Here is a 15,137-nt window from a genome sequence, read left to right on the forward strand (position 1 = left end):
GTAAACTTTGTTTCTATGCTTTTCTCATTGTGCCTTGCAAATGAAATTTGAATTCTATTTATAGGAATTTTCATGCCTCTTCATAAATACATATCATTTAATAGATATCTATTTTGAGGCACATCTCCTAAATAAAAATAACTATTCAACAAATATTACTTAAATAATTATAATTCTTTATTAAAATCAAGTAATAAATTTTGATATTTAATTGACATAACTCATCATTATAAATAATGACAATTTTTTACTGATAACCAAGTATTATAAGTATTGATTATTTACAATTTTCTAATTATAATTATTAAAATAGTATAAATATTTTCAAACTATTCCAAATTACAGCACCAAAAAAAAGTTTCAAGAGTCTAAGTAATATTAAATAGAGTGAGATTTTCAAAGAAATTATTAAGTTTTTTAATTTATTTTCATCATTTTTTGTTATTTTTATTTAATTAAATTAATTTTGAGAATATTTCAACATAAGAGAGAGAAATAAATTATTAAATTTTTTTTGTTTTTATTTATTTTCATCAAACCATTAAAAAAACTTTAAGTGGTATTTGGAAAGTCACTTAGTAATTAAATTTAGGTGTAATTATGTGTAATTACATAAAATAACATGTTTGAGTAACCATTGTAATTGGTGGGTCTCACCGAATTGAGAATAATTGGAGCATCCAATTATACTTTCTAATTCGTAGGAGAATGGTGAGATTTTGAGTAATTATACTCAAATTCAATTTTTTAAAAAAAATTATTTTTATACAAGTTATAAAGATCATATTATAAGCATGGACATGTATGTGTTTGAGATAGTTATGACAAAACATTTCTTATATTATAAATACTAAAAAATTATATTATAAAAATAATTTATGTATTTTATAAAGTTATAAAAAAATATATCATTTAAATCCAAAAAAAATTTAAAGTTATGAAAAAAAAAGTTTATTATAAAAAAAGAATTTACATGTTATAAAAGTGTTATAATATATTTATTTATAAAAATTTGTGGTCAAAAAGTATGAGTATAACTTATATATGTGTCCATACTATATATTATAAAAATAATATACTTATTCATAAAAGAATGTTATAGCTTTTTTTATCATAACTAAATTATAAAAGATAACTATTTTAAATTATGATAAAAAAATATTATTTATAAGAAGTGTTATAAAAGTTATCGGACAATTTATAAAATCTTATTCATAAAGGTTATATATTATAATTTTATACCATTTTTACTTAATTGATGCACTATAAAAAGATATATAACCTAGTATAATTTTTTTCTACAAATTAAGTTTATATAAGTTTTTATAATTAAAGTTACTACCATTTGGACTGTGAACCCAAATATTATAAGTTGATGCTAATTATGCAAATAAAAAATATTCTCTTGTACTATATCGTGGGTATGATATCATTTAAGAAAATGGTGTTAGACACAAGCACCATAGATAACTCACAAAATTTTTAATTTGAGACATTTAAGACTTCAAAATATGATTAAAAAGACATTTGCTACGCTAAAAATATATTTTTCATATTAACATTACCTTAGTATAGCATAAAAAAAAGGTTAGATTGAACTAGCATGTTGCATATTTCAGTAGAATTAATATGATCCATACTTTGAAGAGTATATGGAAGAATAAGATCTTAATAATCTTAATGATGCAAATTATAATTCAAATGATGATAAACTCAATCAATGATCAGCTTATAATGATGAGAAGAAGTATATATTAAATTTTAAAGGGGAAATAACCCAACAAATATATACTAGAACAATTACATAAAATTACATATGATGTTTATTTTTCTTGTTTTTTTCATTTCTAATCATATTATCAATTACTTTTTTAGACTAACATAATACATATAATGATTTGATTTTAATTTTTGTTAAAGAGATTATTTTTATTAGACTAATAATTTTTTATAGTAATTAATATTTTTAAAAAATATAAATTATATAATTGTGTAATTACAATTTGTACTATCAAACATGATATAAAGAATTACAATATAACTACATTTCGTCAGCTAAATATGTCTAACAAATTACAATTTTTTGTAATTACAAAAAAATGTAATTATCACTTTAATAATTATAATTTCATTAAATTAGAGAACTAAATCCAAGACAAAAAATTAATTGAAATAAAATTGCAATAAAAAAATCCTAATCCTTAATTAGAGAGCCAAATCTAATGGCGTTTCCTAATATAGTTTTCGTCACAAAAGCATCCACGACATTATCGTTCCACTATAAAATATCCCAATTCAATCTCAATTTCCGATTCTGCGTCATTAGATAAGCTGATTCCAGTTAAAAGAACTTCTTGTATTGATGTCTGACTGTATACAGTTCATCGCAATTATAACATAATAAGTCACTACAAGATAATACATTTTTAGTGAGAGTGAAAATGGCCTACAAAAGCATTAAATTCTGTCACTAAAACTCACAGTCACCTACCATAAAAATTAACTCCACTCCCACAATTATATTAGTGACAAGTCAATTAGCTGATTTTTTAATGACTGCGTTTTTTTGTCTAATTAATTTCAAACATTTTGTCACAAAAACACATTTAAATAGCATCAAAAAACATGTTATCACCAAGATTTTTAGAGCCTGGTCGATGTTCGAATTGACTTATCTGATTTATTTAAATAAATTAGTAAAATTTTAAATTTTTAAAAATAAAGAAAATTGGTGTAACCAATTTTTTAAATATTATTCTATTACGTTTATATCGATTTACGAGTCAATTAATCTAATAATTTATTTTAAGCTAATACTTCGATTGGTTATCAATCTAATTACTGTCTAATTCAATTTTAAAAACAATAGTCATTACATATTTCAAATTATTTAACGAATTTGGGTCAATAGTTTTCCTAACTTATTGTCACCCTCAAAAAGTTTAGATATCGAATATTCATTAGGGAATTGAAATTGGCCTCTCTACCTTGTCAAAGTCCTATGATTATTTCAGACACGTAGCATTTACTGCTTCTGTTCAAAGACTACAGTAAGGGTCATGGATAGGGTGTATTTGATCCAAATCACAAGGGGGAGGGAAGCGATAATTGCGGAACTCTGATTAGTCCATCACTCCCAACTTAATTTGATAACGTCAATGGCTGTGAAACAAACTTGTTTGCCTCGTTAGCATGTTGGTTTCTAGAAGAATTGTTCACACTGATGCAACGAAATCAATGGATCCTTCAACCCATCAAAATTAGCAAAATTTAATTTCGTGTACGTCAAGGCACCTTTTTCAACTCACCTGGCAAAGGCATTTAGTATACCCAGGTTGTATTATTGCTTGTAAAATCGCAATAAATAAACCTGGAAAATAAATCCACTTAAATAAAATTATAACTTTAAACCATAAGCCTTAATTAAACCGAAACTAGTGACCTTTCCTAGTTCGGCCACAAAAGCATCCACATTAAATATATTGAACTACAAATTATATGACTCCATCACATGTTAGTATTCTCCTTATTTCAAAAAAAAAAAAATGTTAGTATTCTCCTTTAGTCCTTGTAATGAATATACAATACACAAAGGTTCAATGGCTCTGTAGAATCAGCTACTACATCATATCTTAGATGTGAAAATGCGAAGCTCGTGCATGACTGCGTTGCCACAGCTGCCTATTAGCTTGCAAGCCATGCGTGGATGTAATATTCCGACAAGATCTTTTGCATTGCAGCCAATCTTATTGTTCACCTTCACCTTTGTCCAATGAAGCAGATAAATAGCTCAAGATGAAGCTGTCTAGATCTCCCTCTAGCACAGAATCGGGATCGGAGACCTCATAATTGGTCCTCAGATCCTTCACCAAGCGATAAGGCTGCATCAACAGATAGCAAACCAAAGTTCAGTGTGAACGAATTTGTTTCTTGTCAGAAGGGAACTTACAGTGCAAGTTTCATGGCAGCAGAGCATTTACATGAAGGACGTAAGTACGTATCTGGTTGCCCCAACTTATCTCGGTAAGAGACTGTGTGTGCTGCGAATTCATCTGTGCTTGACGGGCCATCTCAAGCTGGTCTAATCGAGACTGAAGCACAGCCATTGCTGAGGCCTTATTCTGATGTTGTGATCTGTGTGTTTACAACTAAATTATAAGCTTGGATTAAAGAGAAAACAAGAGTAATCGGGCTCCATTATTAGCAAAAACAAAACAGGAAAACTGCAGTGCTTTTGACAATCAGCACAGTATTCACACCTTTCATTTTGACAAGTAGCAGTTACTCCTGTGGGAATGTGGACAATTCTCACAGCACTCTCGGTCGTGTTAACATGCTGACCACCGGCTCCCCCAGCACGAAACCGTTCAATACGAAGGTCAGATTCATTAATTTGTACTCGAGAAGATCCATCGCCTAGGATTGGAATTACAGCAACAGCAGCAAATGAAGTATGCCGGCGTTTTCCACTGTCAAAAGGTGAGATACGAACTAACCTATGAACTCCTACTTCTGCTTTGGCATATCCAAAAGCGTATTCACCATCAACTTTTATAGTTGCCCGCTGAAAGAATAAACAACATCAGGTCAAAAACTTATAGCCTCCTTCCAAGGAATTAACCAAAACAGAGCCAAAAGAGTCTAAATTAAAACCTAAAAGTACAGTTTAATGGACTTCATGCTTAGCACTCAACTGGCATTAAAGTTCCCAGATATTGTTGAATGTGTGTTATTCTATAAATGCTTAGTTTCCCTCTATACCAAATTAGGTAATAAAAATCGATATTAATGCAGCTTAAATGAAGGATGAACAGGGATAAGATATGAACCTTGATGCCTGCAATTTCTCCCGGCATTTCATCCACTACTGTTACTCCATAGCCACGCCGTTGGGCCCAGGTTTTATACATTTGCATAACCATTGCTGCCCAATCCATGCTCTCAGTTCCTCCAGCTCCAGCTTGTACCTACACCATAAACCAAAAGATCGAGGTTGAGATTGTGATTGGCAGCAAAAAAAGCAGAGGGTTTCATTATCCATTGGGACAATGGAATATAAGAAAGGAAACCCTTAACTTCAAGGCATTACATTTTTCTTTCAAATGCATTGAACACAGTCAAAGAAGTATATAAGTGAAACCTCTATATAACAAGAGCAAGAATCGTGCTCTCCAGCTAACAAAGCTTCAAGCTCCTTGTCCTTTGAATCTCTTCTCATCCTCAGCAATGCTTTCATTGATTCCTGCAGAGGAAAAACTTACTAAGTAAGAATTGGCCACTAGAGGAAGATGCTTAGTAAAATACAAGTGAGGTTTCTCATAGATTCAAAGGAAGATATTAACAGCAATAATGTCCCTACAAGAGACAAGTTAAACCACCACATCAGTGTCATTTCATCAAATCTTGCTAAATCACCTTTTGATCACGAAAGTAAATAACATCTTTCGATCACCAAAAATATGCATTAATGATATGTATAATTAATCTAAAGAAACTAAAAGAAGTAATTGCATTATCATCTACAAACCTATGAGAAACAAGCCCTTAATCATAAAACATAAGAATGAAGACATGCCTAGATAAGAAGTAAGAGCCCACCGATTCCAACTCAGTGTCATCCTCTTCCCTTGCAAGTTTTACCATATCTATATGTTCAAGCAATTCTTGCTCAAATGCCTTCACTTCTTTCATTTTACCCATTAGTGAGCCATGTTCACGGCTTATCTTACCAGCATGGACAGGATCATTCCAAAGGTCAGGCTTATTCAGCTCTGCAGATAACAAATCCAATCTAACCATCAATTTCTTCCACTGCATCCAAAAAGACAATGAAGAGTTTAACAAACATGTTCTTATGGAAAGTCCACTGAGAGAAAGATTTAATTTGAAAGTAAATTCAAATATGTAAAAGCAGAAACTGAAATCACAATTTCATCAATCATTTGTCTTCACATGTATAAATTCCCACTAAAGAACCATGAGAGTTTATAAAAGGAAAGAACAAAATAGCTGCAGAACTCCAATCTCAAATATTAATTTAATACCATTATTAAGATAAAATATAACCCTGAAAAGCATGAACTTTCATCTCACACTGGATATAAGGATTGACTAAATCCAATAAAACTAATACCTGAAGGCGTCTCTTGATAACTTGAATGGACTGAGCAATTGCAGCAGCATGGCTCTTCCAGTCACTTTCACTCTCCTCAAGAATTGTCCACTTACTGCTAGCAATCCCATCTATTGTGAGTCCATCAGACGTACATGGTTCAATAGCAGCCTGGGAACCAAATTCTCTTGCCCAGATCCAGCCTTTTCGACTTAAACGCAAGGAATGTTGATTTTGTGAACCCAGAAGGCTTGAACTTGGAAGGAAAGAAAAGGACCCAAACGGCTTTTTCAGTGAGTTATGCAAAATCGAAGAACACCCAGGATCAAAAACCTTGGAGTTTTGATTGGAATCTAGAAAATTGTCAAGAGGCTGTAAGAAAGAAAAAGCTCTGGTTTTGGTTCTAATGTATTGAGATATGCAAAAGGATCCATTACTCGATCTCTTGAAAATAAAATAAGACATATTTAGAAGGGAAAAAAAGAGTCTTCTTTTACCCCAAAAGATTGGTTTTTTGCGGGTTTAACAGGAACTATATATCAATTTTCTTGTTCTCGAGGGTTTATGGCCATTGGAAAGGCGGGACCCTGAAACGACGCAGTTTTCTGTATTGGACAATGCTGGATAAATTGAAAGATCCAATTTACCAACTGCCATAACGTGACACAAATGCCCTTCTTTTCCCTTCACCAAGCCCAACAATGCTTCTTCCTTTACAGTCCAAAACCCTTGTCAAAATTTCCCAGAGCCAGAACCCTGTTCTTCCTCTGCTCAAAAATGTCTTCAAATTCCAATTCCCTCCAAAACTACCCAACACCGCTATCCCCTCCCTTGCCATCAATCTCGAAAGACATAGAGCTTGCCAGAGCCATGTCAGCTTCTTCAAAATCAAGCCTTTTTGGACTCTCAAGAAGTGATATTTTATATGAAGACGAGTGGCTCATTGCTGTCAACAAGCCTCAGGGGATTTATTGTGACACCATTCTGGCCTCAGTTCCTCGCTTTCTATCTGACTCGGCCCCGTCAGATCGGCTCTGTGAAGGTCTTTCTACCTTTTCTTGGTTTATTCAGCCATTTTTTTCTTCTTTTTAATTTAGTTTATGGCTTCTGCCCAAATATATATATATATATTATACTTTGTGGCTAATTGTGAAATATTGGTTTCTGGGTTGACTTGCATATTCTCATTAGCAAAGTATTCAACTCTTGCCATGGTAAAGTTTGTTTCTGGCTGAAATAAGCTGATCTTAGATGTACTTCCCTGAAATTGGACTTTTTTTTTATTATTATTATGTAAAAGGAATTCATTCATTCATAAGTGAATAGTATTCAACTCCTTGCCATGATTGGCTTGGCAAGCACTGAAATTCCTCATTAAGCCTCTACAAATAAACTATAGGGCAAATGGGGGATAAATCCTCATCCGTTCCATTTAGAGCCTTTATCACTGCAAAGCATCGCCTTCCAAATTGATGCGTTGGAACCCCATTTTGGCATCAAATTCAAGGGCTTTAAATGCAGCCAAAGCTTCAACTATAAAGGCATTCATAGCTTTGTTGATTCTGGAAGCCACAGCCCCCATAACGAAGCCTTAGTGATCCTTGACCATCACACCAACACTGCCCTTTGGATCATCTTCAATAAAGGAGCAATCAAGGTTCACTCTCAGTTTATTAGCACTTGGGGCTTTCCAGCGTGTAATGCTTGATTGCACATAGGTGGGGTTGTGATTTGCATCCTTTTGAACTTCCTTGTAGGCTAAAGCTCACATGAAATATTTCGAGCATCCCAAACAGCCCAGAGCATCATAACTGCCATCAAAGTCATCCTTGCTAGGCATCTTGCCCCCTCTTCTAACCAATCGACCACTCAAGCAATACTTGACAACGTGATTCTATGGGAGAAGCCGCTAAGTTTGAGCATCTCCTTGGATAGTGGGCAGCTCCTTAGCATGAGTATCCCATCCTCTTCTTCCCCTTGACATCGCTCACATTCTGTTTCAATGTCCAGCAACCTTTTGGCCAAATTTCTTTAATTGGCAAAACCTCCTGGCAGCATAGTCAATAGAATAACCTAACTTTACAAGGTATGTTCAGTGACCAAAAGCTCCTTCAGACTTTTCGTCTAGGTCTGTGTCCCATTTTGAAGGAGAGTTGACTAAATACTTGCTTCTAACACTATACCAGCCATTCTTCACATTGTGTTACAAGTTTGTGTGCCTGGTTTATTCAGGCAAACCCCACTAATCTAGTCAACCTCATAATGGTTGAAAATTTTCCTAACTAGTCCTTCCTTCTATTTGAGCAGCTCCAAATTGATGAGAGCAGAAACAGTTGCATCTCTTGGAAGTGAGCTTGTGGCGTGTGGATTTAGAAGTTATCATTATTAGGATCCATCTATCTTCCCAAATCCTAATAGAAGAACCATCTCCAATACTCCTTTTGGTGTTGCTCCCCAGCACATCTTTTGGTTGCCTAAGGCTTCCCGAACTATAGAAGGGCTTGGAATTGAGGGGCACATTCAAGAGGGAGCCATTCAGGAAATATCTAGATAGGAGGACTCTAAAGAAAAAGGAGTCTATGTTTTGGAGAAGTCACCTAAATTTATTAAAGAGGAGAAGGTCTTGGAATCCCACCCCTCCCATACTTTTGGGTTCACAAACATTATCCCATTTTAGCCAACAAATCCCACTACCATTGAGTTTGTTTCTCTATCAATATTTCCGGATTATTGCTGTCAATTTCTTACAAAGGGTGACTAGAAATAAGAAGACATTTGTGGCATAGGTAGGGAGTGATCAAAGGACAGCATTAATGAACAGTTCCTTGCCTCCATGAGATAAAAGTCTACCTTTCCAGCTATGGGTTCTTGTGTGCACCCTATTAGTTAGTTCTTGGAAGGCCTTTTTCTTGCCTTTTTCAATGATATTTGGTAGTCCCGGGTACTTTTCTAGATTTGAGGCTTCAAGGATGCTAAACATTCGTTGGAGTTCCATTCTTTGGTGAAGGTGAGTGTTCGGACTAAAGAATAGCAGAGACTTCTTGTAGTTAATCGTTTGGCCTGAACTTTGTTCATACTTAGAAAGCATGTCTTTTATTTTCTCTCCCACCCTTTTCTCAATCGGCGTTAAAAGTAAGTTGTCATATGCAACTAGGAGGTGGTTAACCCTCAACCTTGCTCTGTTAGCTTGTAGACCCACCATTTATCCTTGGCTTTCTGCCCTTAGCAATAGTGCTGATAACCCTCCCGTGCATGTCACAGCAAAAAGTTGATAAATGGTTGCCTTACCTCAACCCTCAACTCAGTATGAAAGTCTTGATAACCCGTCCAGTCACAATAACCGAATAAGAAGCTGTAGTAACACCTTGCATGATAAGCCCAACCCATTCTTTTGCAAAACCCATTTTCTCCATGATTGCCTTAAGATAATGCTATTCTATTCTATTGTAGCTTTTACTCGTGTTGAGCTTCAAAGCAAATTGTCTTTTCTCCTTGTTTTTCTTCATTTTCAAAGCATGGATGAGCTCGTATGTAACAATAACATTGTCCATAATCAATCTCCTTGACACAAAGGCACTTCGGTTCTCACTTATTTAGCTTAGCAGAATTTGTTTCAACCTGTAAACTATCACCTTGACAATAATTTTATAAATGACGATATATAAGCTAATCGGCCTAAAGTGTTTAATGTTTAAAGGATTGCTTATGTGCGATTGAGATCACACAGATCGATTAGTCTATTGAGGGCCTTTAAGCAAATTGAGACAACTTCTTTACCAACAACAAGCCAATACTTTTGGAAAAACGAGGCAGATGTACCATCAAAATTAAGAGTTTTGGTTGGGTGCATCTGATTAAGGGCTGTCAATATTTCCTCTTCCTTGAATTCCTAGAGAAGTGAGTAGTTCATCTTGCCTGACTCTATTGAGGATATGTTCATGGACTTTCGGTAAGAGGAATCAAAGAGTTTCCTAAAGGACCTTAAAACCACATCTTGAATGCCCTTGTTCTCAACCCAGCATCCATTGTTGCCTTCCAACTAGAGAATTATGGTTTTTACTTCTTATGGTTGAAGCTTGAGCGTGGACATATGAGGTGCTTTTGTCTCCCTTTTGGAGCTATAGGATCTGAGAGCGTTGGGAGTTGGGACCATTAGATCTCTATTTCAGATAAGGCTTGTAGTGCTTTCTTGGTTTCCTTAAGCCTGTCAATGGTTTGTTGGTTAACTGGCTGTTCTTTGATATCTTTGATTTTCTGATGCCAGTGTTTGATTCGGTTTCCCACTACCCATGCTAACATTATGCCACTCGCGAAGTTTTCTCCCAATAAATTGAATATTTTCGACAAGACTACTGTGATGGAAATTCCTCTGTGTGTTACTAATCACCTGTTTGCACTTAGGTTCTTTTGTTCATAAAGCTTCAAAGTTTGATTCATCTCCTTCCCTTAGTGCTCCCCCTAATTTATTGGCCAAGCAAATCAATTCTAATAGGGAAACGATCAGATGTCGCACGGGGGAGGTGCTCGACATAGGCATTTGGAAACATATTGATCTAGTTCTGATTCACCAAGGCTTGGTCAAGTCCCTCACATATTTTGTTATCCGCATGTCTTTTAGAAGTCCATGTGTACCAAGAACCTTTGAAACCCAAGTCATAAAGCTGACATTCATCAACATCTTTGAAAACTTCCATTTGCATTTCAACTCTTAGATTGCCTCCCACTTTTTCTTTGGTCATAATCTCGGTGAAGTTGCCAAAACTCTTAAAGGTAAGACCAATTGGCTATTTAGGATAGCAAGGAGTGCCCATAACTTACTTCATTGACTTGCTACTTGTTCACCATAAAAGTCTGTAAGTCGGAACGTTGCTTGTCTCGCCTCTAGGTACTCCATGTCAATATGATTCTGCAAATAACAGTTCAAATCAAGAGCAATGTCCTCTTTCAACATTAAGGCAAGCCCTCCACTTTGGCCTTCGCTTTCAACCATAAGACAGCCTTCATCTGTATCGTTCTCCTGGTCCTCTCTATGCCATCCTTGTTTGATTTAGTTTCACAAAGGATTAGCACAATGGGGGTCTTTCTATTATTTGAGCTTTCACAAAGCTCAAACTTGCTTTGGGTATCCAAGCCCATGACAATTCCAGCTTATGAAGATCATGACCCTTGTCTATGGTAGTAGCTAGTCTTCTCCATTGTAAAGTAATTTATCTCCCAATAATCAGTCACCTATTTTTCACTAAAAGTGGATTTAGTCATACCTAAGCACAATTGTTAATAAAAGATACAAATCTGATGGAAGGTTGGGTGGGATAGGTCTCATCGCTTGAAGAGGGTTCGGAGTGAGAGACAGGCAGGGGTTTACACCAACACGTGCCTCTGCAAGTGTGCGTATAAAGATCAATTCCAGCCAATTCAATCACTAAGCTTGAAATACATCCCAGATCGAGAGCCTCAGTCCCTAAATAGCCCTAGTAAGCTGAGCAGTCATCTTTAGAAAGCTTGAAATGGGCAGGAGCCGAGATGACAGTGTGGTAAAAACTCACCAAAGGTCTTGTGCCTTGTTCCAATCCTCTAGTTAGGGCTCCAAAGAGCAGAGAAAACTCGAACTTTAAATCATGCAGAGGTGTGTGAAAAGGAATATATTTTTTTCAATTTATTGATGTCAGGCTTTTTATCTTAAAAGTTCTATATTAATTTTGATATGATTTAGAAGCAGCAAATAGTTGCCTTAGTAAATGAAATATTATAAGTTTAGAGTATTTTTAGTTTTATACAGCTCCTTAACAGTGGATTAACAGTGGATCAGAGTCCAGAAAGTGACCTTGGATTATCTAAAATTACATGGGCTTCACTTCATCGGATCATATATGGATTTTCAGTTAGCTTGTGGAGTTGAAAAGCATTGTATCACTGTCTATTTCTGACCCTTAATAGTTTAATACCTCTTCAGGAAGTGTAACATCCAAAATCAGTATAAGAAGCTATCTTTTGATCTGATTGAATTTCTTTCTTTATCAGCTGTTTACATACTTTGGTATCTATAAATTCCAGGGAACCAAGCCAGCACATTAGAGCTCCATCTGGCCAATCGACTTGATCGTGACACAAGTGGTGTCATGGTTATAACCAAGTCACACAAAGTAGCTTCTGTGCTTGTCAAAGCATTTACTAATCACAAGGTTCAGAAAACATATGTTGCTTTCTGCATTGGTTCAGCTCCAAAATCAGAAAGAATCACCATCAAATCAGGTCATGGTCGATCAAAGTTCGGAGCATGGCGTGTATATGCTGCAGGAGATGTAGGTCGAAAACTACCAGGAGGTTCCATAGTTAGGGACATGGAAACTACATTTGAGGTATTATCAATCAACGGACAGCAGAATTACAAGGAGCAATCTGAATGTGTGAAAGATGAAGAACATAGTATTGTAGTAGAAGAAAAAGCTATTACAGATGTTGATGCAAACAAAGACGAGATTTTGGTTAGAGCATTTCCTCGAAGTGGAAGGACACATCAAATTCGATTGCATTGCCAATATCTTGGGTTTCCTATTAGAGGGGATGTGAAATATGAGGGTGTCTATGAGTGGAAAGGGAGAACATATGACGCCCACGAGCTTCATGCTGAGAGCTTAACTTTTCAGCATCCAATTACTGGTTTCCCTCTCCTGATTCAAGCACCTCTTCCTTTGTGGGCGAGCCAAGCACTGCAGCTCTTAACAGATTAAAGGGAATTCTCTGCATTCATTCTTATGTGCACTTAACACTTCTTTTCTATTCCTTCTTCGTGGTATTGGTAGGATTCTGCATTCCAACATATTTGCAAACCGGATACGCGATTGTAAGGCCTCAATTTTAGCATGATTCGTCAGTTGTTTTTGCAACCTTTTCCTCACTTAAATGTTATCAAGTTGGTAAGTATCATTATCAACAACGGTTTCTATTTTCTTTTGAGAAATATATTTCAGGAACCACTTGACATCATTTTATTGTAAATATCCCTATCCTGTTGATGATTTTTGGAGGCAAATAATAGCCTGAATTTATGTATATAGTGACAACTCTTAACCCCCAGAATGTTGCAAATTGCTGAATTTAAGTAAGTGTTTTACTGAATGGCAATATTGTTAGTCTGTGTAATTGGTTATTCTTGTTTCTTTTCTTTAGGAAACATTTACATATACATTACTGCTATAGTCAACACAAAAGTTGCAGGTTATGTAAAATTTGTTATCTTAATTCTTAAATACGTGAATAGTGAATTTATGGTTGGTTAACTGAATAAAGAAATAAAAAGGGGGTAAGACAATTGAAAAGGAAAACGGAAATCAGAATAACAAGACATTCAAACAAATGGGGTGCAAGTTTATGGTAAACAAACTTCTTCTGGTTTATGGTTTATTCCTCTCAAATATTCCTCCTCCTCATCATTATTATTATTGGCACTAATCACCAAACAGCGGGCTAGACAATCGTATTAGACAATTCCGTGGTTTAAGAATCTAAAAAATTTATTTCTTTATTTAGTATTTACAAAAAAAAAAAAGCACATTTAAGGGTTTTATAGTTTGAACTTTTGCAGCCTTTAGACCATAACCTCATTTTAAATATTAGATTATGAGATATTCTTTGAGTGAAAAAACTATATAATAAATATATTTATAAAAAAGTTAATATAATAAAAGTTGAGATAATAAATATTATGATAATAAAAGTTCAAATCTCATTTTTCTTATTGTATGCATATATTATTTTAAATTTATTAAATATAGAAAAGATATAATACTTTCAAAATAAAATTTATTACAGTTTTAAACATATTATATTACTATAGATATAAAAATCAAATTTGTGACAAACCAAGGGCTTTTGGTAAGGTGTTTTGATATTCAATCCAGGTACTTTTCCTAAAGCTGAAAATGAAACCAGTAAAGTTAAAAGTAGCTAGTTTTTATGACCTGGAAAGCATGCAGGGAAATGGTATTTGCATGCACCAATCATTTTTTTTAACCCTTAAAAATAACTGAAACGTCATAGGTTAACATAAAAAATAAAACCCTACCCATTGTATTGTCTCGTAAGGGTTTGTAAGGGTAATAGTTCCTGTATCAAATTAGTTTTTCTACTTTAAATTTATTTATTAAACTTTTATGAGGGTAGGATTAAATTAGTCTCGTTACTATTAACTATATCAATTTAATTATTATATTATAAAAAAAATTAAACAAAAGATCAAATATCAATAGAATTAATATTTATTGTTTTAAAAAGTTATTATTTTAAAGATTTTTTTATAATTTTGCAAATAAAATTTTTTGTTTAAATTTAAACTATAAATGAAAAAAAATTCATATAATTTTTTAACAACAAATGTTAATTTTGATACAATTTGAGCTTATTTTATTTTTTTATAATAGTACATAGACCACTTGCTTACATCAGTGAAAAAGAAAGGACCTAAACCACTTGGCTGACCTTGCTATGTTAACAAAGAAGACATTTGTTGGTAATTTTGAAAACTTGGGAACCGAAAAATATCTACACATTTCTACTAGAAATTTCAATAACCTGCAAGATGACTATATGCTTAGGTTTAACGACTTGTCTATTTCAATGTTTTGACCCACCCTTGATCTTTAATATGAATACTTCTTTGTAATTTGCTTGAAGAGAAATTTTTAATGAATTGTGTAATTGTCAAAATCATAGGTTAGCCTGTTGAACACCAAAGCCAAAAACCCCTATCTTACCAATGGAAGCAATGCCGTGGCAGGTTGATCTAGTGAAGTTTATATTCATATACATATAAAATAATGCTTACAATAAATGGTGACTATCAAGAATTAGAGTTATATTATAAAATAAGTTACTTTTCTCATTTTTGAACAGATGGAGAACATAGCAGTTGAAAATTCAAAATAAATGCAGCTAAAAGTTGAATAAGTTCAAGCAATTAGAAGCTTCATGGATATGGAAAAAGTAAAAGTAAATGATTAATTAGTCTGCAGTTAATTAATGAATA

The 15,137-nt window shown here is 34.0% G+C and overlaps 2 protein-coding genes across 2 annotated transcripts; one reads left to right on the forward strand and one right to left on the reverse strand.

Annotated features, from left to right (window-relative positions):
- Window positions 1-3,397: 3,397 nt before the first annotated feature.
- Window positions 3,398-6,710, reverse strand: LOC107893920 (peptide chain release factor PrfB2, chloroplastic). Its single transcript, XM_016819067.2, has 7 exons — window positions 6,134-6,710; window positions 5,599-5,811; window positions 5,141-5,242; window positions 4,830-4,967; window positions 4,260-4,564; window positions 3,981-4,134; window positions 3,398-3,881 (listed from the first exon to the last, which is right to left on the reverse strand). The coding sequence occupies exons 1-7, from the start codon at window positions 6,575-6,577 to the stop codon at window positions 3,747-3,749; spliced, it is 1,491 nt and encodes a 496-aa protein (XP_016674556.1). The 5' UTR covers window positions 6,578-6,710; the 3' UTR covers window positions 3,398-3,746.
- Window positions 6,711-6,748: 38 nt separating this feature from the next.
- LOC107893929 (RNA pseudouridine synthase 1) lies at window positions 6,749-13,231 on the forward strand. Its single transcript, XM_016819077.2, has 2 exons — window positions 6,749-7,154; window positions 12,167-13,231. The coding sequence occupies exons 1-2, from the start codon at window positions 6,782-6,784 to the stop codon at window positions 12,841-12,843; spliced, it is 1,050 nt and encodes a 349-aa protein (XP_016674566.1). The 5' UTR covers window positions 6,749-6,781; the 3' UTR covers window positions 12,844-13,231.
- The last annotated feature ends 1,906 nt before the right edge of the window (window positions 13,232-15,137 follow it).

Source organism: Gossypium hirsutum, chromosome A08 (assembly GCF_007990345.1).
Source record: "Gossypium hirsutum isolate 1008001.06 chromosome A08, Gossypium_hirsutum_v2.1, whole genome shotgun sequence".
Lineage (NCBI taxonomy): Eukaryota > Viridiplantae > Streptophyta > Magnoliopsida > Malvales > Malvaceae > Gossypium > Gossypium hirsutum.

What these genes read in the sequence shown, in the direction of transcription:
- LOC107893920 (XM_016819067.2), bottom strand. Translation starts at nt 6,577, where the DNA reads ATGTCTTATTTTATTTTCAAGAGATCGAGTAATGGATCCTTTTGCATA. An exon ending in ATGACACTGAGTTGGAATCG is followed by an intron (nt 5,243 to 5,598) that starts GTGGGCTCTTAC and finishes TTTCCTCTGCAG; the next exon opens with GAATCAATGAAAGCATTGCT. An exon ending in TACGTACTTACGTCCTTCAT is followed by an intron (nt 3,882 to 3,980) that starts GTAAATGCTCTG and finishes CTGTTGATGCAG; the next exon opens with CCTTATCGCTTGGTGAAGGA.
- LOC107893929 (XM_016819077.2), top strand. Translation starts at nt 6,782, where the DNA reads ATGCCCTTCTTTTCCCTTCACCAAGCCCAACAATGCTTCTTCCTTTAC. An exon ending in GTCAGATCGGCTCTGTGAAG is followed by an intron (nt 7,155 to 12,166) that starts GTCTTTCTACCT and finishes TATAAATTCCAG; the next exon opens with GGAACCAAGCCAGCACATTA.